This window comes from Phoca vitulina, unplaced genomic scaffold (genome assembly GCF_004348235.1).
Source record: "Phoca vitulina isolate PV1807 unplaced genomic scaffold, GSC_HSeal_1.0 scaffold46, whole genome shotgun sequence".
Taxonomy (NCBI): Eukaryota; Metazoa; Chordata; class Mammalia; order Carnivora; family Phocidae; genus Phoca; species Phoca vitulina.
Window position 1 is genome coordinate 6,687,304 of NW_022589749.1, and position 22,055 is coordinate 6,709,358.

The following is a 22,055-nucleotide window of genomic DNA, read 5'->3' on the forward strand; positions in this document are numbered from 1 at the left end:
GAGAAACCCTTTTTCTCTGGGTCTCAGAAGTTTGAGTTTGTTAAAAAGAAAACCACAGGTCCAAAATGGCGTCACTTAGTCCAAGTCACCAAACCGGAGCTTAATACCTAACCAAATTGCACTTTCAACCTCCCCCAGAAATGGAGTTCTAACTGATTAGTCAGGAATTTTCTGGTCAGCACCAATAATGTAATCTGTCACATGGGTCCTCTCCGTCCCCCAAAGAAGATGAAGTAATCCACCTACTAAGACCTTTTTGTCTCCAAATGAAGGTGACCTCCCCTGAAGGAGGTCCTCTTTTCTGTTTACGACTTCCTTGTCCTGCCTTTAAAAACTCTTCCCTCTCTGCAGCCCTTTGGAGCTCCCCTCTACTTGCTAGGTGGGATGCTGCCTGTTTAATGATTAAATGATTACTAATCATGTAATAATAATTTAATAAGGGCAATTAGATCTTCAAATTTACTGGGTTGAATTTTTTTTTAACAAGTTTGATGCTGATAAGTAAAAAAAAAGGGGGGGGAAGGAGAGGCGGAGAGACAAAGAAAATGGGGTGAGCAGAGTGCGTCAGCGTGTGGAGGCAAAGTTTAAAGTCCCAGGGCACACGCAGGAATGACAAGCCACCCACTTTGGCTTCCCAAGAAAGCTGAGATCAGATTCCGGGCTGAGGAGTCTGTACTCAACGCCATAGAGGTAATAGGGAGGCGCTGAAGGTTTTATAGCAAGAAAGTGAGCTCAAAGCAAACTGCCTTTCTGGTTAGCCATAAAAGGAACAGCACACTGAGCAAAGAACAGTGTATTTAAGAGAGAAGAGCCCAGGCCAGAAGCACAGCTAGGCATTTGTGGGGCAGGAGAAACCCAAGAAGAGAAGCCAAGAACAATACTGTTCACTGGTGGTGGTGAGTTTCACCAAGACAGAAAAAGCATTCCCTCGGGGGTGCCTAGCTCACCTTCAAATCCCTCAGACACTCAAATTCAGGTAAGTGATTAAAAAGCACTTTCTATTACTGAGTGCTTTTCTCTCTCTCTCTGCTATGCCATTTGGTATGTCTTCAAATTAACATAAAACTGCATTAGCCAGTTCCCTGAGCCAATGGGAAGGGAAAGAAATCCCTGGTTGCTTTTTACTATGCCCTGTTAGAGTGCAAAGGGAAAAGAGGGGGAAATTATGTACATCAGTTTATTGCTCAATCCCTGCATTAAAAAAAAAAAAAAATTCTGAACAATCCGTCTGGCTTCTGTTAATTCTGTGCAGCTATTATCTAAAATTATTACAGCAAGCAAAGGCAAGCAGGAAATAATGAATAGATTTTTTAAATAAATAGTTTGGGTGTGCTGCATAGGCAATCCGGGGGCCGTGGATTGTTCGAGCTGAAAGGAACCTCAGAAATTATGCAATCAAACCCCCTCATTTTATAAGGGAAAGTAGCCAAGAGGCCAAGCAACTTCTCCAAGTCCCACAGCAAGCCGGGATCCTGGTGTGTGGGAAAGTGGCTTCTATAAGGGCAGATGTGTTTAGAAAAGTCAGGTGCCTCTGAGTGTTGACTGTCTGCCACTCATGAAGTTACGCACTTTTTATGAATTATCTAATCTGTGTAACAGTCCAATGAGGTGGGTACTTTTTATCCCCATTATACAGATGAGAAAACCAAGATTCGAAGCAGTAAAGTTGCTTGTGCAAGGACCCACAGCTAGTACTTGGTGAAGCTAGGATTTGAACCCAAGTCTAATACAGACTTATGCTCTTTTCACAAGAGTATATGCAAATTAGAATATTAACTCTGAAGAAGACCAGCATATGCCACCCCAGAATATCCCACCCTGGCATAAAGATGAGTTTGAGCTGAAGGCAACTGAGAAAACAAGACACAGGAAGAGCTCTCTGCCCTCCGACTTTCTGACTCAAAGCCAGCCATACATTTCCCTTTGTAAATGTGACATAAGTTTCCATTTGTAAAAATTTCCCATACCAGGAAAAGGAAATCACCAGAGATGACTTGAGTCTGCATAATGAACCCTACTAAACAACCCTTATCCATTATACATTGCCTAATCACCTTCCCACAATTTACCACCCCTAGGGGCCCAAACCCCCATTTCCTTTGTCCAGTCACTTCTCCCCAATTTATTACCCTTTGTTAAAATAAGTCCCCAATCTAATCTCTTCTTTGGGTTTTTACTTCTTTTCTATGAAACCCTGTGCACATAAAAATATTAATATGAATAAAATGCATATGCCTTTTCTCCTGTGAATCTGACTTTTGTCAGTTTAATTCACAGGCCTCCGTGATGGAATCTAAGAGGGTGGAGGAAAAGATTTTTCTCCCCTACAACTCCAAGACCACAAGTTCCCATGGCTCTCCCCACTGTAGGACCCAGCAGGAACACAGAGGAGCGGCCTGTGGGGGAGAAGGAGCCAGTGCTAACCAAGTACTAAGAGAAGGAAGATACATAAATGATGGCTCAGCACCCAGCTCATCCAGAAGATTAGATCACTTGCCCCCACTTTATTAACAGGGTTTTGGGGAGAATCAAGTGATATCCTGCATATAAATTAGCTTTGAAAACTGAAGAATTATACAATGGATAAATAAACAGACCCTTATTATTATTTCATCCAAAAATTACCCAACAATCTCAAAGACCTGAGAGATCATGAAGAATCGGGAAGAGAACAAGAAAGCTCTTCGAGCACTCCAAAATGTTACAAATGCTACCTGTTAAAGGAGAAATCCCAAATTCACTCAGATCCTACTGACTCTTGATTTACACACAATTCACACTAAAAGTTACAGGGAGAAATCACAGTATAGTGAAAAGAGAAGAGTGTGGAGCCCCCTAGGCTTGCAGTTGAATCTGACCTCCACCACTTACGAGCTGTATCAACTTCAGCAGGTCACCACGCCTCTCTGAGTGTGCTGGTTTTAAAATATGTCTACTGATTCACTGATATTCCCCTTTTCAAGAGGTAGAAGCTACTTCTCCACCCCTTCTAACAAATAGAATAAAGTAGAATTGACATTGTACAGCTTTGAAGACCAGCTCATAAAAGGCATTATGGCTTCTATCTTTGTCTCTCCTGGATCACTCACTCTGGGGGAGGCCAGCTTCCATCATGTGAGGTCACACAGGCAGCTCTATGGAAAGGCTCACGAAGCAAAGAACTGAGGCCTCCAGCCAACAACCACATGAGTGTGCCATCTTGAAAGTGAAATCTCCAGCCACAGTCAAGCCTTCAGATGACTGCAGCTCCTGCCACATTCTGCCTGCAACCTCATGAGAAATCCTCAGCCAGAACCACCCAGCTAAGCTGCTCCTGAAAGACTGACCCTCAGAAACTATGAACAATCATTAATGTTTGTTGGTTCAGGCTGCTACATTTTGGGTTAATCTGTTACGCAGCAGTAGATAACTAATACACCAAGCCACAGTTTCTCCATCTGTAAAATGGGAATGATAACAGAGAATAGAGAACACAAATAAGAATATGTAAGATGTCTTGGAGATGCCTGGCATATGGTAGTCAAATATATGTTAGTTTCCTTTCCCACTTTTCCCTCGATGACACCTGAGAGCATACCTGCAGAATGGGTGGAGAGCTGACCTTCACAATATGGAGAAAAGTGAAGTTGTTTCTGTGACCTCTTTTAGAAAGCAAAACAATTTTTAAAGCAGGTGATTCTTGGAATGACTGTCCTTAAAATCACCCTCAGTATGGGGTGCCTGGGTGGCTCAGTTGTTAAGCATCTGCCTTTGGCTCAGGTCATGATCCCAGGGTCCTGTAATCGAGCCCTGCATCGGGCTCCCTGCTCAGTGGGAAGCCTGCTTCTCCCTCTCCCACTCCCCCTGCTTGTGTTCCTGCTCTCGCTATCTCCCTCTCTGTCAAATAAATTAATTAAATATTTTTTAAAAATCACCCTTGGTAAAATAGAAGTTTTACTAACACACTAGCAAATACTGAAGCACACAATCCTTGACTTGGGACAGATCAAGGTTCCAGGTTATCAGCTCTGCCACTTTACCAGCTGTGCACCCTTGGGAAAATTACTTAACCTCTTTGAACCTCGTGTTCTGCACATAAATATAGATGACCCCAGGGGGGTATGTTTCAGTCACCTGGAAAATATACTTATTTTGAACTCCTATCTTGGCATTCCAGATAGAAGGGCCAGCTGTTGCAAGACCAGAGCTGACTGCCTGGCAAATGTGGCTCCTCCTGTTTTCCACAAACCAATGCGTGCGCACACTCACACACACACACACACACACGCACACATACTACTAGGCAGTATGCTGGAGGGAGTGAAGGGAGGGTTAGGTAATATCCCCTTTTCCCTTCAAAAGTGCTTTTGCTACTCATTTTAATCAAGCTTCACTTTTATAAGTATCTTGGAACTGGAGTGGGGGAGCCCCACCATATACTGTGACTTGTCTAAGCCCTACCCTTATTAAGGTTGGCCCCATTTCTGTAGTAATGCAAATGCCTCTCTCCTCCTGCCCCCTCCCCCCAATGGAATAAAAGAGCCAATTGGGTGCCTGGGAGTGTTTGGAGGGGGGCAGGTCACAAAGCCAGGCAGGTAAAGGGTAATTAAAACACGGGTGGAGAGGAGCACCTCGGTGGCTCAGTCAGTTAAGCATCCAACCTTTGATTTCAGCTCAGGTCATGATCTCAGGTCCCTGAGATCGTCGAGCCCCACATGGGGCTCCACACTGGGCAGAATCTGCTTGAGGATTCTCTCTCTCCCTCTCCCTCTGCCCCTTCCCCCACTTGCACTCTCTCTCAAATAAGTCTTAAAAAAAAAAAAAAAAAAAGGTGGAGAAAGCTGGGCCCCTTTAACATGCAAATTGAGACCCCGGCTGCCCAGAAGCTCAGTTTTGAGCCAGGTGGGCTGGGGTCTTTGTTAGCCAGGCACTAGAAAGAAATGGAGGTGGTTGCAGAGAAAGTGTGGGTTCAGGAAGGTTAAAGAACCTGGTCTGGGACAGGGGAGCTCAAGAATACAGAGGGAACCCCCCAAACGCTCTCCCCATGGCTAGGGTAAAATTTTTTAAATTATTATTACCTACCTGAGGCATATTTCAAAAGGCATAAAGAATAATAAATGCCCCCAGCAGCAGATTAAGAAATAAACATCCCCAAAATATCTGCAGGCTCTCATATGCCCCTCCACACCCATACCACCACTGCCCCCACAGAGGGAGCACAACGTACAAACACTGTGAATTTGGTGTTCCCCAGGCATGTCTTTGTATTTCTACTACCTATTTGTGTAATGTGTATGCCTAACCTGATAAAATTGCTTTGCATATTTTTTTAAAGATTTATTTATTTGAGAAATAGAGCGTGCACACACAAGTGGGGAGAGAAGCAGAGGGAAAGGGAGAAAGAGAATCTCCAGCAGACTCCCCACTGAGCACAGAGCCTGATGCTGGGCTCAATCCCAAGACCCTGACGCCCAAGAGCATGACCAGAGCCAAAATCAAGAGTCGGATGCTTAACCCACTGAGCCACCCGGGCGCCCCGCTTTGCATATTTTTAGACTTTATGTAAATAATATTCCATGTGCATTTTTGTGCAACTTTCTTTTATTGCTCTTGACATTATGTCTTTTGGAGGACTCACCCCTGCTGATTCACAGAGTCCTAGCTCATTCATTTTCAGTGGCATAAATCTAATGTATATATCCACTTTCCTGTTGATAAGGAGCTAATTTACATCCCCAACCCCAAATATACTATGAAAAAGATTATAAAGGGAAATGGAATGAGATATTGAAGGCGTCTGTTTTTAGAGTTCTGCTGTATGAAATGAGCCAAATATTTTTCATATCTACCTCAAAAGGTTGCCATAAGGATTAAGGAACATGATGATAATAAAGTTAACATTTATCAAGTGCTTACGCCCCGCGCAGCTTCAGGCTTAGACCCTCGCATTTATTGTGCATTTGATCTTCAACACAACTCTGTTGAGGGAGCAGCTAATCTTGTCCCATTTTACAGATGAGGAAACCGAGGCTCAGAGAAGAAGACATACTGCTCGAAGGAGGCAAGAGTGTGACTCAGAGTCCCTGAGAACACTTAACTCTATACCCGAAACTAGAAAAGGACTTGGGGCAGAGTCTGGCACAGAGGGAGCACTCACTAAATGGTACTTGTTGTTATCAGTAATAATGAACCATTTTGAAGCCAGGCAGGATTACCAGAGCTAGCATTATTCAGCTCACCTGGGGACAGTGACTTGCAGTATAGTCTATATTTAAATTAAGAGGAAAAAAATAGATGATTGAGTGAATCAACCTTTCCCAAAATCTGATTCTAATTATACCCCCAGGGAGTGCCCTAAATCCACAAACACTGGAAAATTTGCACCACTCTGATTTAGAATATGTGTTATGCAACCTTGTTTCACTAGACTGAAGGTTCAGGGTTCAGAAATAGTGCACTGATTTGAGGATATATGCCATACCAGTGTTTGGAAGAAAGAATTTTCTCTGCACTTCAAGGTCCTTCTAGCTGGACTAAGAATCAAATTGACATGAGGCAGATTAACAGGAGAAAATCAAATTTAATAGCATATGTAGGAGGAATCCACACAGACATGGAAATTCCAAAGACAGTGAGGCAACATGATGCTTCTATGAGTTAAGGAGAGGGGTGGGAATCTGAAGATACAAAGGGGAGATAGACCATTAGAAGGAAGATGAAAGGGCTATCTGGAAATACCTATTATGCAGGTAAGTGTCTTAGGTAAAGAGGAATCTCTGTGAATAGCTCTCTTCCTGGTGGTGCAAGCAGGCAGTTGAGGGAAAGGTAAAGAGATTTTCCTGAATCTGGTGGGTTTTGATTGCGTTTAACTCAAAATAATGTTCATACGAAAGGGGCCCATCTTGGGGCAGCCCACCCTTAGCCCTTACACCAGGCAAGATATGTAGTGCTGAAACCTCCATGCATATTAACTCATTCAGTCCTCACAGCAATCCAAGAGGTAGGGACTGTTGTCATCCCATGATACACACACCAGAGGCTGATGCTCAGGGGCTTCAAGCCACTTACCTAAAGTCACTGGGATAGTTGGTGGCTATGACATAATAAGACACGATATTTGGTCTCTGTCCCCAGTTCCTGACACTGAGCTCCTAAAACCCTTCTGATTTCCTGAGTGATGAGGTGCTAGGAGCCTCTTTTATTATAGTTGGTCTTAGTCTCCTGTTCCTGACACTGGAGCTTCTAAGACCCTTGGAATCTTCACAGTGATGAGTGTCTTTTTGTATGTTAATGAGATGACTGGTGGCTGGGGGCCCCTACTTAGCTTCAGGATGGGGGCTGGTCACCAGAAAGACCAAGGCATGATTAGAGGGTTGGAACTTTCAGCCCCAACCCCTTTCTCAACCTCCAGGGAGAGGAGGGGACTAGAGATTGAGTTAACTGCAATGGCCAATGATTTCATCAATCATGTCTATGTAAAGGAATCTCCATAAAAACCCTAAACAGCAGGGTTCAGAGAGCTTCTAGATTGGTGAACACATCCATATGCCAGGAAGGTGGAACACCCAAAATCCACAGAGACAAAAGCTCCTGCACTTAGATATCTCATCATATGTACCCTTCATCTGGCTGTTCATCCATATCTTTTCTAATATCCTTTATGATAGACCAGTAAACATAAGTAAAGTGTTTCCCTGGCTTCTGTGAACCATTATCGCAAATTATCAAACCCAAAGAGGCTGTTGTGGGAACTCCCAATTTATAGCCAGTTGGTCAGAAGTACAGGTCACAACCTGGAACATGCAATTGGCATCTGAACTGAAGGGAAGGGCAGTCTTGTGGGACTGAGCCCTTAACCTGTGGGGTCTGTGCTAACTAGGGTCAGAATGGAACCAGTTGGTGTCCAGAGAGTTGGAGAATTGCTTGATGTAAGGGGAAAAAAATCCCCACATTTGGTGTCAGAAGTGTGAGTAGAGGGAACAAGTCTTCCCTTTTAAAGGCAGACATAGTGTGCCTGACTGTTGGCCACTCAACAGGGGGCAGGAGCAGGGCAGGTAAATCCCAAATCTCTCCAACCCCTAGGAAAGTCTGGAAACACTGCATTTAAACTTTTAAAACACATCAGGGGGTGGGAGAAGGATAATGGAACATCATTAATAGTTTGCTTTATACCTGATTGTATTTATTATGCTATTCCAACAAAAATAAATTTACTTTTGCAATTAAAACCTTTAAGTTCTAAAGAACATCCAAAAAAATCAGGTGAGCAGGTTGCAAAAGGCCATGGTATCCCAAGCTCTAAATAATCCATTCATTTTGTAAATCAAATTCCTACAAACCAAATTCTGATCAGCAAGCTGTGCCCAGGGTAGGGTCACATTCAAACCCTGTAGATTTGACAATAGATGCCCTCAGCTCAAATATAAAAATATTAAAATGTAACCATGTAAAATAAAATATATAAAGAACCATAAATTGAGTTGCCATTGACTAGCTGACATATGTTATAATGTGCACAGTGCTTCATGAAATGAAACATGTATCAATCTCAATTATATAAAGTCAAACTCATAGAACCAGAGAATAGAAAGGTGATTACCAGGGGGAAATGAGGAGCTTTTGGTCAAAGGATATAAAGTTTCAGTTAGAAAAATGAGTAAGTTCTGAAGATGTAATGTACAGCATGGTGATTATGGTTAATAATACTGTATTGTATACTTGAAATCTGTTAAGAGAGTAAATCTAAACTGTTCTCAGCACACACACATACACACACACACACACACACACAAATGGTAACTATCTGAGGTCACAGATGTGTTAATTAATTTGATTGTGGTAATCATGTCACAATGTATACACATATTAAATCATCCCATTGTACACCTTTTGAAAAAATGTTGTACAACCTAAATATATACAATTTTCACTTGTCAATCATACCTCAGTAAAGCTAAAAAAGTAAAATTTTAAATGTTTTTCACTTGCATGGTTTTCTTTTCATATTTCAGAGGCCACACTTCTTTTGCAGGTACAATCATTCCCATTGGCCCTTGTAAGGCTGTATGCGCCCAGCACTGGACCTCACGGCCCCCGCTGGATAAAGCAGTTCTCATCCAGGCCACGTGAACAGAAAGTCCACTTTGTCTTGCTACAGGGACTCTATGACTCACTTTTGTATTCCTCCACGTCAGCCCTGCTAATGTGTCAAAACCAATGCAGCAGGAGATGAGGAAAGAGCTGACGGCAGAATGCCAAGAAGACAAATGATGAATGGTTGTCCCCTGAACAAAGAGGTTAATTACTGGCATCTAAAATATCCGAGGGGAAGATGTTACACACCCATATTACCAATTAACCTCACCTCTAAGAACCCGCTATCACCGCAATTAATAGAAAATGCTTGTCACCCTAATTACAAGGTCTACACAAGAGGCCAGCGTTAGGCATGGAGACGTCTTTCATAACCTCCTCCTGGTTAGTTTTGAATCTTTTTGGCATCCTGTCAGTCAGTTACGCTCGGTTCCACTCCCTCCTTAAAACTGTCCCTTGAGGGGCGCCTGGGTGGCTCAGTTGGTTAGGTGACTGCCTTCAGCTCAGGTCATGATCCTGGAGTCCCGGGATCGAGTCCCGCATCGGGTTCCCTGCTCGGCAGGGAGTCTGCTTCTCCCTCTGACCTTCCTCCCTCTCATGCTCTCTGTCTCTCATTCTCTCTCTCTCAAATAAATAAATAAAATCTTTAAAAAAAAAAAAAAAAACTGTCCCTTGAAATAGTTGCTATTGCCTGCCATTCTGTACATAACTGTTATTGAGAATTCACTACCTGCAAAGCACCATGCCAAGCACTTCTTATGCATTTTCCCCTCCTCCTGCCCACTTTGCTTAGTCATGGTCCCTGTCTGGTGCAACTTTTCACTTTTCAGCTTCCAAACTTGGTCTAAGAAATTCAACTTTGCCAAGTACTCCCACGAAGGGGCCATCTCTCTTAACTCCTACCAGCCTAACTCACAAGAGAGCAATGCATAAATCAGGCTGCCAATTTACTGACTGTTGAGAATCAGAAGTGCTCAGGGGAATAAACTCATCTTCTCTACTCAGCACATGTCTTCTTGTTTACAAATCTATACAGGAAGCCATACTGTACACTGTTGCTGTCCCTTTCACCATCCCTTGCACACTGAGTTGATAAATTCTATAAATACCTGTGATTCTTTGCCAGATTAATCCAGCAGGTTAATCCAGGATGTATAGCAGGTCAGAAGCGTCAACGAGAAAACAAGACAACACCCCTAGAAGAAGCCTCAGCCGATGGCTAGTGTGAGTAAGGGATAAGTGCTTCCTCAACCACACAACTTTGTTTACCATGAGCAACTTGTAAGCATGTGCTTCACAGCCTGCCAGGGCCCCAAGCAAGACTGAGCCTAGCTGGCCCTCAGCAAAATACTACAGCTTACTGCCCTTCTCTGTCTCCATGGAATTGGATGAGTGCTTCATGGAATCACCTGCCAAATGAAGTCCTTGCACTCAGACCCTTGTCTCTGGGTCTGCTCCTGGGGGGCCCCAGCTGAAGATAGACATTAGGTTGTCCTGCAATCCAAGAGTCAGTTGGGCGATCATAATATTGAGCCCCTCCATTCTAGGAATTTATCTGATGTCCAAGCAGGTTCTCTTGCTTGTAGGTCTAGGAACAGTCTCTCTCCCGCCTGCCACTGGAACTGGAGAATACACTTTATTCTGGGGCGGGAGTAGGAGAAGACCAATCCTCCTTTCTTGTTTCCCCTGCCTGGTCCTGCTACCTTCCACAGAGTTACAGACACATACACGCGAACAGGCAATCTTAGCCCGGCACACACATGCTGTACCCATCAGCTCCGAACAATAGAAAAAGGAAATTTAAAATGCAATATCATTGGGGCACCTGGCTGGCTCAGCCAGTGGAGCATGCAGCTCTTGATCTTGGGGATGTGAGTTCAAGCCCCATGTTGGTTATGGAGTCTACTTAAAAAGTAAATAAATAATAAATAAATTAAATTAAATAAATTAAAGTAAATAAATTAAATAAATTAAATAAAATGTCATTTACCATACAATCAAAAAATATTTTAAATCTGGGAACAACTTTAACAAAAGATAAGCAAGACTTCTACACTGAGAACTATAGACATTGAAGACAGAAGTTAAAGAACATTCACATAAATGGAGAAATGTCCCATGTCAATGAATTCTTGAGATTTTAGTTCTCCCCAAAATGACCTATGGATTCACTGGAATCCCAATCAAAATCTACTAGGTTTCTTTCATTGAAATTTGTAAGCCAATTCTAAAATTTATATGGAAATGCAAAGAACCTAACAAAAAGCAAGCAATATAGAAGAAAGAGAAGGAGGAAGAGAAAACTTATACCAGCAGATTTCAAGTCTTACTTAAAGCTATAGTTATTAGGGTTTTGTGGTTTTGGCACATGATAGACAAATAGATGAATGGCACAAAATAAAGTCCTAGAGCAGAACCACACATAGACAGTCATCTGATTTACAATAAAGGCATTGCTGTTGTACAAAAGGATCATTTGAATAAATGATGTTGGATCAACTGGATATTCATATGGACAAAAAAAGAAACACCTTGATTCCCTACCTCACACCATACACAAAAATTAATTCTAAAAAGAACACAGACATACTTAACATAGTCTTCATCTTGCTTTTCTCACTCAATGATATGTTGTGAGAATCTACCCTTCTCTGTACTTAACCACCCTACTTAATTTTTTTTAATGACTGCCAAGTAGCCCATGCCAGGATGTACCATGGTTGATTGAGCTGTTCCTCTCACACAGGTGTATGTATGTTCTCCAGTAGCATCAGAGAAGTGGAATTTCTGGGTCATTTCCTTCAGATCAATTAGTATCTCCATTATATTTGGTTTCTCCAAATTCACTCTGTTAACATTAGCATTTTATGGTTGCCCCATGGAAGGTGGAATCAACACCCTACCCAAAGTTGGTTTGGATGTCAAGATTGATGATGCCACACAGGCACCAAGAGGGTATGTTAAGATTTATTAACTCATGTAATGAAATTTTCTGGTGATAACAGGGCAGGCACTCAAGCTGATCTGGAATGTCTTGACCAAAGAGAGGGATGAGACTTTTGTTTTATTGTGGTTAGGGAATAGAGCTGGATGAAGGTTCCTGTACACATGGCACCAAAGGAGTTCCTGTACACATGGGATTTCTTACTGGCTTGACCAGATATGGGGCAAAGGGAAAAGGGGAAGGGAGAGATCTTGAAAGCTGTTGGTGGTCAAACATCAAAATGGAGTCACACTTTATTATAACTGGTTTATATCAGCTTGGGTAGGTACCTTGCTACATGAACCACATACCCTTTAGATCAATGAATAGTCACTAACCCATTTATCATAGACTCTGGGATTGGCTGATCATGTCAGGTTTGGCTAGGTCATGCCCCTAACTCAGTTTCCCTATCTGAAAAAGTGTTAAAGCCACCAAGTGCAGATATATCTAAGCTGTTCATTAGTCTTTTATTGAGCACTTAGTATGTGCTAGGTACTATTCTGAGAGCTTTTGCATTAAATAACTCTTTGCCATAGGGGCGCCTGGGTGGCTCAGTCGTTAAGCGTCTGCCTTCGGCTCAGGTCATGATCCCAGGGTCCTGGGATCGAGCCCCGCATCGGGCTCCCTGCTCCGCGGGAAGCCTGCTTCTCCCTCTCCCACTCCCCCTGCTTGTGTTCCTTCTCTCGCTGTGTCTCTCTCTGTCAAATAAATAAATAAAATCTTTAAAAAAAAAAAAAATAACTCTTTGCCATATAACAATCTATAAATTGACTATTACTATCCCTATTTTATAGGCAAGGAAACTGAAGCACAGAGAGGTGAAGTGATTTGACAAAATTGCCTAGCCAATAAGTGGCAGAAATGACACTCAAAGCCAGGCTGTCCAGATTCAGAACTCAAGCTCTTAATCATTGTACTAGGCTGTGGACTCCTTTAAGACAGTGACAAATGCAAGGTCCCATTATCCTGTACAACTCTAGGATCAAATAGAACACAATGTAAGTGATGCCCTCTAGAGCTGTGGAACAAGTTGGGTCTTGTGTGCACCTAACATAGTGCCTGGCATATAGTAAGTGCTCAATAAACACTGGCTAATTAACTAATGTATTTACATGTAATAATAACAACAGAGCCCTATATTATCCATGAGGATACAAAAACCAATACAATAAAATCAGCTGAAGAGTGCCAGCTCACACACTGGGCATTATTTCAATACCCCACATTAACAGCAGCACAGGTGAAACCTCCCTATACTCATGAAACTGAGACTCTGGGAAGGTAGAAACTGAGTTGGTTTTGTTCCTGTTGGACCCCAGTACCCCAGCACAGGGCCTGGCATATAGTATTCACTCCAAAAGTACTTGTTGAAGAATATATAGGTATTTGGACAGAAAATCCCTGGATGGGGGCACCTGGGTGGCTCAGTCATTAAGCGTCTGCCTTCGGCTCAGGTCATGATCCCAGGGTCCTGGGATGGAGCCACGCATCAGGCTCCCTGCTCTGCAGGAAGCCTGCTTCTCCCTCTCCCACTCCCCCTGCTTGTGTTCCCTCTCTCGCTGTCTCTCTCTCTCTCTCTCTCTCTCTCTCTCTCTGTCAAACAAATAAAAACAAAAATCTTTTTAAAAAAGGAAATCCCTGGATGAATAAACAGATGCATGCATGCATGGAGGGATGGATGTTTGGATGGATGCTTGGAGAGATGGTAGGATATATGGATGGATGAGTGACCGTATGAGTGGATGGATGAGTAACGATGGGTAAACAGAAGGACAGGTGGGGCAATAGATGGGTGGAATAGGCAGTTAAAATCATGGGCTGTTTTTTGGGTTTGTTTAAGATTTTATTTTTAAGTAATCTCTACACCTGACATGGGGCTCGAACTCACAACTCAAGAGGTGCACACTCCACTGCCTGAGCCAGTCAGGAGCCCCTCTCATGAACTGTTTAGACTGCCTGGGTTCAAATCCCAGCTCTGTCAGTCACTCCAGGAATAGAAATGGAATTAAAAGGATGAGAAAGTACCCAAAGTGAGACCCTGAGAAGGAGTAAGAGGGTAATTTATGAATGAAATATTTATGGAAGCCAAACACCTTCCTTGTATAAACAGGAGCACTGGAATTCACAGAGGTAAAATGACTTGTCCAAGATGACACCACTGATGAATGGTGGTACCAGAACAAAAGTCTAGGTTTTCTGCCTCCCTTTAATTCATTGAACAAACATCTATTTAGTACTTCCTATTTGCCAGGCAGTATATAGGTGCTGGAGATATAGGACTGAGCACAACAGACACAGTACCTACCCTCAGAGCACTGGAAGTCTAGTGGGAAGTGACAGTATCATACAGGGAAGTTCCAGCAGTAAGGAGAACATATAACAGTGAGAAGTAATCTAGCCTGGTGATCAGGGAAGGCATTAAAGTCAAAACCTGAAGACAACTGAAAAGATGGATAGGAGACATTTTGGCAGAACCATGTATTAAACAGCTCTATGACCCTGGGCAAACTGCCTAATCTGCATGGGCCTCTTTTTCCTCATCTTTAAATATGGATCACAAATGACAAAATAGATGGTACTCAATAAATGTTAGTTCTCCTTTTCTTCCGCAGGAGGGTGTCTTTCTAAGCTAACATGCCATCCCAGGAGGAAGAAGAGTTGTGTATATGTATAGTCTAAAAAACACAACTTGTATTTGTTTCTTTATCCATTATAATATTTATTGAACACTGGCTGGCTGTCAGAAGCTTTTGTAGACATGGACGTGTAGTCCCTACTCATCAAGTCTAAGAGGATGTATCAGTCAGTTTAAGCTAGGTTATGCTGCAGTAACAAACACACCAAAATCTCAGTGGCTTCACACAACAGAAGTTTACTCTTCACTCACAGAGAGTCTGCTGCAGGTCCAAGTAACTCAGAAATGCAGGCTGAAACGATAGTCTGATTTTCCATTTTGATCATGAGGCCTTCACATTCCACACCACATAGCAAGACACACAGAGAACTCACAGCTTTTCCTGCACTTAAACCTGGAGGTGCCCCACACCCCTCTGCTCATAGCTCATTGGCCAGCACCGATCACATGGCTCCACTTCACTGCAAGGCGGGTGGGAATGCAGCAGAGCACACGGAGTATCTGATGAGCATCACTATCTCTGCCCCAGTGGAGACACACACAAATAAGCACACAAATAAGGATGTAATTACAATTGCAGTATGTGCCAGGAAGGGTCTGATTGCAGATGACCTGGCTAAAGCTCCTGAATGAAGACTTCAGAAAGCAGCAGACGCACACATAAAATTATAGATAAAAAGAAATAAATCACGGTCTATCATAGACCTGAATTCTCAAAACCTACCCGTCCCTGCATCCCGGCAGCATCTGAGCAATGATTTCGTTTCTCTAGGCACAAACCACCAAAACAATGCAGAGCACAGAAATTCGGCCACACAATTCCCACAGCACCTGTAAAAAACAGCCTGACGTGGCACAATGCCCAGAATGTATTTACTGGGTCCTGCTCAGAGAGTGAAAAGTTCAGCACATCACAGCCTGTGCTTGACTGGCACCAGGCTTCAGCTCAAACACGATCAACTGACCAGAGGACTCAAATTCAAATGCCCACAAGGACGACTAAATGAGAGGAGGTGGTCTCATGGGGCTGGGGAAACAAGGAGACCGTGCCCACCAAGAGGGACAATTGCCCCTCAACACCACCTGCATATTGCTACTCTGGATTTTTGTGTGAGATTGTAGATTTTTTTTCAATGTGGGAGTTAAGTAAAATTAATTATTAAAACCCTCTTTAGGTTGAACAAAATGTATCTGCTGTCCAGATTCATCCAGTGGGCCTGCATGAAGGGGGGGTCTCTATGAAGCTGGACCTCAGTTCTCTGTTCAAGCTCTAAAACAATGCAGAGAAGCCTTAGACAAATCTGGCTAAAATAGCCATAAAAGAGAAAAGCTGACATCAACCAAAATGCTTAGCAACCAGGGAATGGTTATGGAAATCCAGGTGCTGGATGAAATACTATGTACCCATTAAAAATGTTCATAAAGACAGAAGGACAGAGAGAGACATGCTCAAGGAGGAAATTCTAACTGAAAAGAAGAGGATACACAAGTGTTACACATAATATAAACAACCCAGATATTAAAACTATGTATCAAAAAAAGACTGAAAGGATATGCATCAAATTGTTCACAGTGCTCTTTGGGTGGTAGGAATATGGATAGTTTCCATTTGTTCCTTTTTTTATTAGTGTTTAATGATTTTTTCCTCTTCATAACAGGGGCAAAAATGCATATTAAAAATTAAACATTTGTCGGCATGTGTGTCAGAGAATTTTAGACCTGGAAAAAATATTAGTGGCCATCTACTTCAAAAACGTCTCACTCAACACAAGAGGACACTGAAGCCCAGAGAAGCTGACTAACTTTCCCAAGGTCACACAGCTGGTGAGCAGCAAGGCTGGGATTGAACTCAGGTGTCTTGAATATCAGTTCAGGTTCAAGCACAGCAGGCTACTGACCCAGGCATAATATAGACAGGAGGAATACTACACAGAAAGGAAAAGGAAAGAAAGGAAGGAAGGGAGGAAGGAAAATCTTAAAACTCTTCCCAAGCTATGTATAGTCGGAGTTTTTTTTTTTTCCATTTTATCTGTGGATCTGCTCATTTCCATAAAAGCTGATACTCTTAATTTTGTCAAGACTGCAAAACATTTCCTCTTGCAGATGTTCCCCAAGGTAAGAAAACTTGCAGGAAGTAACCAAAGAACAATTTCTGCACTTTTAATTTAATTACTACTGTTCTCCTCTCTTAGGGTACTCACCAAGAACTTGGATTTGAATGTTTTCCCTTAAAACCAGTGTGTAATGCAGCGGCCACAGAATTAAGAAAAATTAATTTTAAATGTCAGCCAAACTCCTGTGGGAGAACATGCCTCTATAATTTACCTTCCCAATCCATTAGTGCTTTGACAGTGTGGGAATTTAATATTTTAGTCACATCTTACATCCTGTGGACCAATCTGCACAAATTTGCTAATAAAAAGGCTTTCTTGACTAAACTATATCAAAGTGAAAAGCAGCTAACTTCCCCCACTGCCCTCATACACAAAATACAAAAATGATGTTAGCTAAATCCTTGGTTACAAATGGTCTCATTGAGGGGGCTAGACTATTTCCATAAAATCACAGAATGTTAAAGAAGGCGGGACACCTGTGGGGCTGCAGTCAGTTAAGCATCTGACTCTTGCTTGGTTCCAGCTCAGGTCATGACCTCAGGGTCTTGGGATTGAGCCCCGTGTCGGGCTCTGCACTGAGCGCAGAGTCTGCTTGAGTTTCTCTCTCCCTCTCCCTCCGCCCCTAATGCTCACTCTCTCTCTCTAAAATACATTAATTAATTTTTTAAAAAAGTTAAAGAAGGGCTCAGGAGATGGGAGAGATGTGGGGGGTGGGGAGGGGAGGCAGAAAGAGACCAAGAGATCAAGAGAAAGAATTTAATGTTAAGTCCAGAGAGAAATGGAGGGATGAGCAGAGAGAAATAAAGACGAGAGATTGGGACATGGACAGCAAAGAGACATAGAGAGAGGCAAAGAGATAAAAATTAATAATAATTATGGAGGTTGAAAGGAAGACAGACAGAAGCAGAGACAGACAGGAAGACAAACTGCAGACAGAGATAGCGTGAAGCAGAGAGGAAGAGAGAGAGAGAGGGGTGGAGAGAGGAAGGGGAAACAAAAGAGAGAGATAGAGAGAGAGGGATGCTAGTCTTCCTGCAGCTTTAATGTCCACATTATATCAAAATCATCATTGTTGTAACAAACCATAAACAACTGGTCACCTGGGTTCAGGGTGTCCACCAAGGTCAGGGACAAGGTCAAAATAAAGTGGGTTGTTAGAATCCCAGGCAAGACAGAAAGAGAATGACCAACACAACTCTCTGGCTGAAGGCTAGACGCCCAGGATTCTGAGCCCTGGACGGTGCATTCTAGGCATGCCTGCCCCAAAAGCATTCATTCTCTGCCTCCTGCCCAGACAGTCCTAACAGGGAGCGAGAGAGAGATTCCACCCAGCTCTGAAGCACTTCATGTAATCAAGGCTAATGGCTGCAGACCAGGAAAACACCAAGCTCAGGGTGACTTTCAAACCCCGTGTGTTCTCTCTCTGCCATGATCTGAAGATATCAGACATGATCATCAGCTCAAACCAAAGTTCTGTTTGTCCCCCAGACTTTGCTAGCCTTCGCAACCTCAGGATTCAGCCTAGATGTGCCCCATCACCTGATATTTATACAGTAAAGGAAAAAATGATATAATGATAATATCAATGAGCTTTTTTGACCACTTATTGTGTGACAGGCACTGAGCAAAACTTTACAAGAATTATGTCACTTCATGCTCATCACCAAACCCTCTACCTTTTAGGAACAGCATTTTTTTAGGTAAGAAAACTGAGACTCAGAAGTTAGGTGTCTTACCTGAGAGCAAACAGCTAATGAGTTGGGGAGAGAAGATTTGAACCCATGACCCAGGTCAGAGAAAGAGAGAGAGCACAAGCAGGGGGGAGCGGCAGGCAGAGGGAGAAACAGGTTTCCCCAGTGAGCAAGGAGTCCGATGTGGGTTCAATCCCAGGACCCTGGGATCATGACCTGAGCTGAAGGCAGATGCCCAACTGACTGAGCCACCCAGGCATCCCTCTCCCAGGGCTTTTATGTCTGCTCACTTTTTAGATCTCAGTTCAATCAACTTTCTTCATGGAAGCATTTGCTGATTTCCTTGACCATGTCAATTCCCCTTTATGCTCTCTCATGGTGCAATGTACTTTTCCTGGGTTCCCTTACAGCAGGTGCCATTTTACATATGATTGTGTGATTCATTGATGAATCACAGATCAACCCCTCTACTAGTGAAGAATTCCATAAAGGAGGGACTGAATCTGGTTTTGCTCATCCCTCTATCAATAGCAGCATGGGGCCCTAGCCCTTAGTAGGTGTTTTCTGTATATGTGTTTAATTAATTGATTGGTTGATTAATGAGTGAGGGAATGAAATACCTAGAACTACATGCCAAAATCAAGAATAGAAATATGAAGATGGAGAAATGCCCTAAGAATCAGCTAAAGGAGTTGAAAATACTTGTCTCTAGGGATGGACTAGGAGAGGAATAGGAAACTAATATTTTGGGCACCTGGGTGGCTCAGTCTTTAAGCATCTGCCTTCAGCTCAGGTCATGATCCCAGGGTCCTGGGATTGAGCCCCGCATCAGGCTCCCTGCTCAGCAGGAAGCCTGCTTCTCCCTCTACCACTCCCCCTGCTTGTGTTCCCTCTCTCTCTGTGTCTCTCTGTCAAATAGATAAATAAAATCTTTTTTAAAAAAGGAAACTAACATGTTGTTATAAATATGTTATAATCTGACTTTTTTAAACTGTGTACTTGAACTACTTTGATAGACTAATTTTTTAAATGAGATCATAAAAACTAAAAGTAACTACTTTACCAGACTTTTTTTAATATAAAGATGAAAGGGAGGGAAGGAAAGGGTTTTCCAAATGGAAAGAGAATGGGGGGGGGGGATGGGAGAAATGTCAGTGAGGAGGCATCCTGGAGAGCAACCCATGAAGTTCAAAGGATCTGGATGCCCACGGCTACTTCTGAGAAAAGTAACTCCTGAGATACTTTGTCCTGAAAGTTATGGGGCCGGGAGCCCATGTCTTGGGTACATCCAGCCCTGCAGCCACCAGCCACACCTGACTGGACACAGAATCAGTGCCACGCTAAAGACAACCAATCACAACATGAGAGGGAGACCATGAATGAAACTCTATCCAATAGAAGTGCTGCATATTTGATGATGGTAAATCCAGCCAATCAGATCCTCTCTTGGAAAGTGTAACGGGGGCGCGGGGGTGGCTCAGCCAGTTAAGCCACTGCCTTCAGCTCAGGTCATGATCCCAGGGTCCTGGGATCTAGCCCCCCCCCACCCCGAGGGGCTCCCTGCTCAGCGGGGAGCCTGCTTCTGCCTCTCCTACTCCCCCTGCTTGTGCTCTCTCTCTCTCTGTCAAATAAATAAATAAAAATCTTTAAAAAAAAAAAAGTATAACTGGCAGAGCAGGTGTTGGTTCTGATGAACAGGCACACAGTGGAATTGATGGAGGCCCTCTATGAAATTATATACAAAATAAATTTCCCAGGTTCTATAGCTTTGATCAGATTATCAAAGGAAGTTGTGATGAGCAAAGGTTAAGAACTAGTAGATAAACCAGGTAAATTTTTTTTATATATTTTTAAATATTGGAAGATTTCATGTAAAAATTTAGATTACCAACTTCTGTTCCAAAAAATACAGTAACACTGAGCCTGTAATTTCTCATGGTAATGATTGCCCGGAGCTGAATGGTAGCTGCTCCCTGTAGATGGGGCATGTGTTCTCCAGCTCATCATATTCCCACCAGGCTCGTATATTCCTGGTTTTCATGTAGGGTCAAAACTTTTCATTACAAAAAGTATTTTCAAGTTAATTGCCAAAATCCAAAGGTGATTTTACATAAATGTCTCACTTTCTGGCTTCCCAGGAATTTGGCCGATCTGGCCACACTGGGCGCACAATCCTGCCTAGCAACCATGAGTGTCCCTGGTGGGTCTCCAGTTGGCCCCGTGGTCCATCCGCTCAGCACAGCACAGTGGCGAGGCAAGCCCTGGGACCGCAGGTTAGACGCACACCCGACACCCTGTGGCTCCCCCAGCGAGGTGTTAACCCCCTGCCAGCCTGGGGAAGAGGGACACTGCTGCGGTCGGTGACAGGCCGCTGCGCCCCGAGGGACCAATAGCACCCGGCGACCACCTGTTTTCCGCGAGCGGACGCAGCCACTCCGCACACCCTTGCAGGGACCCGCCCCTCCAAAAGCCAGGGGACCCGCGGGTCGCGTGCCTTCTCCTGGCCGTCCAATTCCGTCGTCGCCCCACCCCCAGTTCTAGCGCATCCTCCAGCTCCAGCAGCCCCATTCCCGCGGACGGCGTCCTGCGTCCCCCTCCCCGGCCCAGAGGGCCCCCCACGACCCCCCCACCCCGTGCAGGCGGCGGCTCCGGGAGGCGAGAGCCGCGGCGGCCCGCCCCCTTCCCCTCCCCGCAGCCCCCCCGGCGTGCCCACCTTACCCGCCCGCAGCGATGGTGGGCCGGCTGTCCCTCCTCCTCTGCCTCCAGCGGCAGCGCCTCTGCGGCCGCCCCCACCACCACGACAAAGCCACCTGCGCGTGACCCTCGATCACCAAGTCCTCCCCACACACACGCACACATACACACATGCGCGCGCGCGCTCTGCCCTCAGAGGTGGGAGCCGCCGCCCCGCGGGAAGTCATAAAGGGTTCCCGAGCCAAGCCTGAGGGTGGGGAAGACCACCGCCCCCTCTCCCTCCTCCGCCAGGAAAAGTTAGTTGTCCCTGCAGTTGGGTTTCTGGCAGGACCCATCCGCACGTTCCTCCCTCCCCATTCAGGCATTCACTCATGTTGCTGATCCCCAAATACACAGTGGTCCTGGGCCGGCCCCGGAGGATGCGCGCTTGCTGTCCCTCTACCGGGAACCCTCCTCCCTGTCCTAAGGGGCCTCAAAGGAAAATCACAGGGCAGGGGGCTGGGTCCGCGGAATCAACCTTCGTCTCTAAGTCTCCAAAGGAACTGCCGGCTCCAACCTGCAGTTTTTAATCCGTGGTGACTTAAATGGGGCTGAAAATGGACTTTCCCCTGGTTTATTTAACCCCTTTGTGACCCAAATGAAATAGCGTTGTTGCTGGGGGTATCACATGAATTGTTTTAGGCGAAGCGCCCGGAACAGTGTCTGGCACACAGTAGGGATTGGGTAGTGTTAGCCGGTATTAGGGTCCGCTTGCATCCAGCATGACGCCCTGCACCAAAGCTGAAACGGAACAAAACATCTCTCCAGCATGGAAACCATCTCATTCCCTTCCTCTTTAAGGCAAGTGATGTAAACCAGAGGAT

The 22,055-nt window shown here is 44.1% G+C and overlaps 1 protein-coding gene across 4 annotated transcripts in view; it reads right to left on the reverse strand.

Annotated features, from left to right (window-relative positions):
- RPH3A (rabphilin 3A) overlaps positions 1–21,761 on the reverse strand; it is a 253,672-nt gene extending 231,911 nt beyond the window's left edge. Inside the window, exon 1 of one of the 4 annotated variants that reach the window (XM_032431456.1) lies at positions 21,710–21,761. Coding sequence is in view for 2 of the 4 variants with exons in the window: in XM_032431452.1 (XP_032287343.1) it covers positions 21,217–21,357 (141 nt within the window). In the remaining 2 variants the exon portion in view is untranslated. Of the gene's footprint in view, positions 1–21,216; positions 21,589–21,709 lie in introns of those variants that run through there. The other 3 variants (XM_032431452.1, XM_032431451.1, XM_032431455.1) reach the window with 3 other exon arrangements.
- Positions 21,762–22,055: the final 294 nt, after the last annotated feature.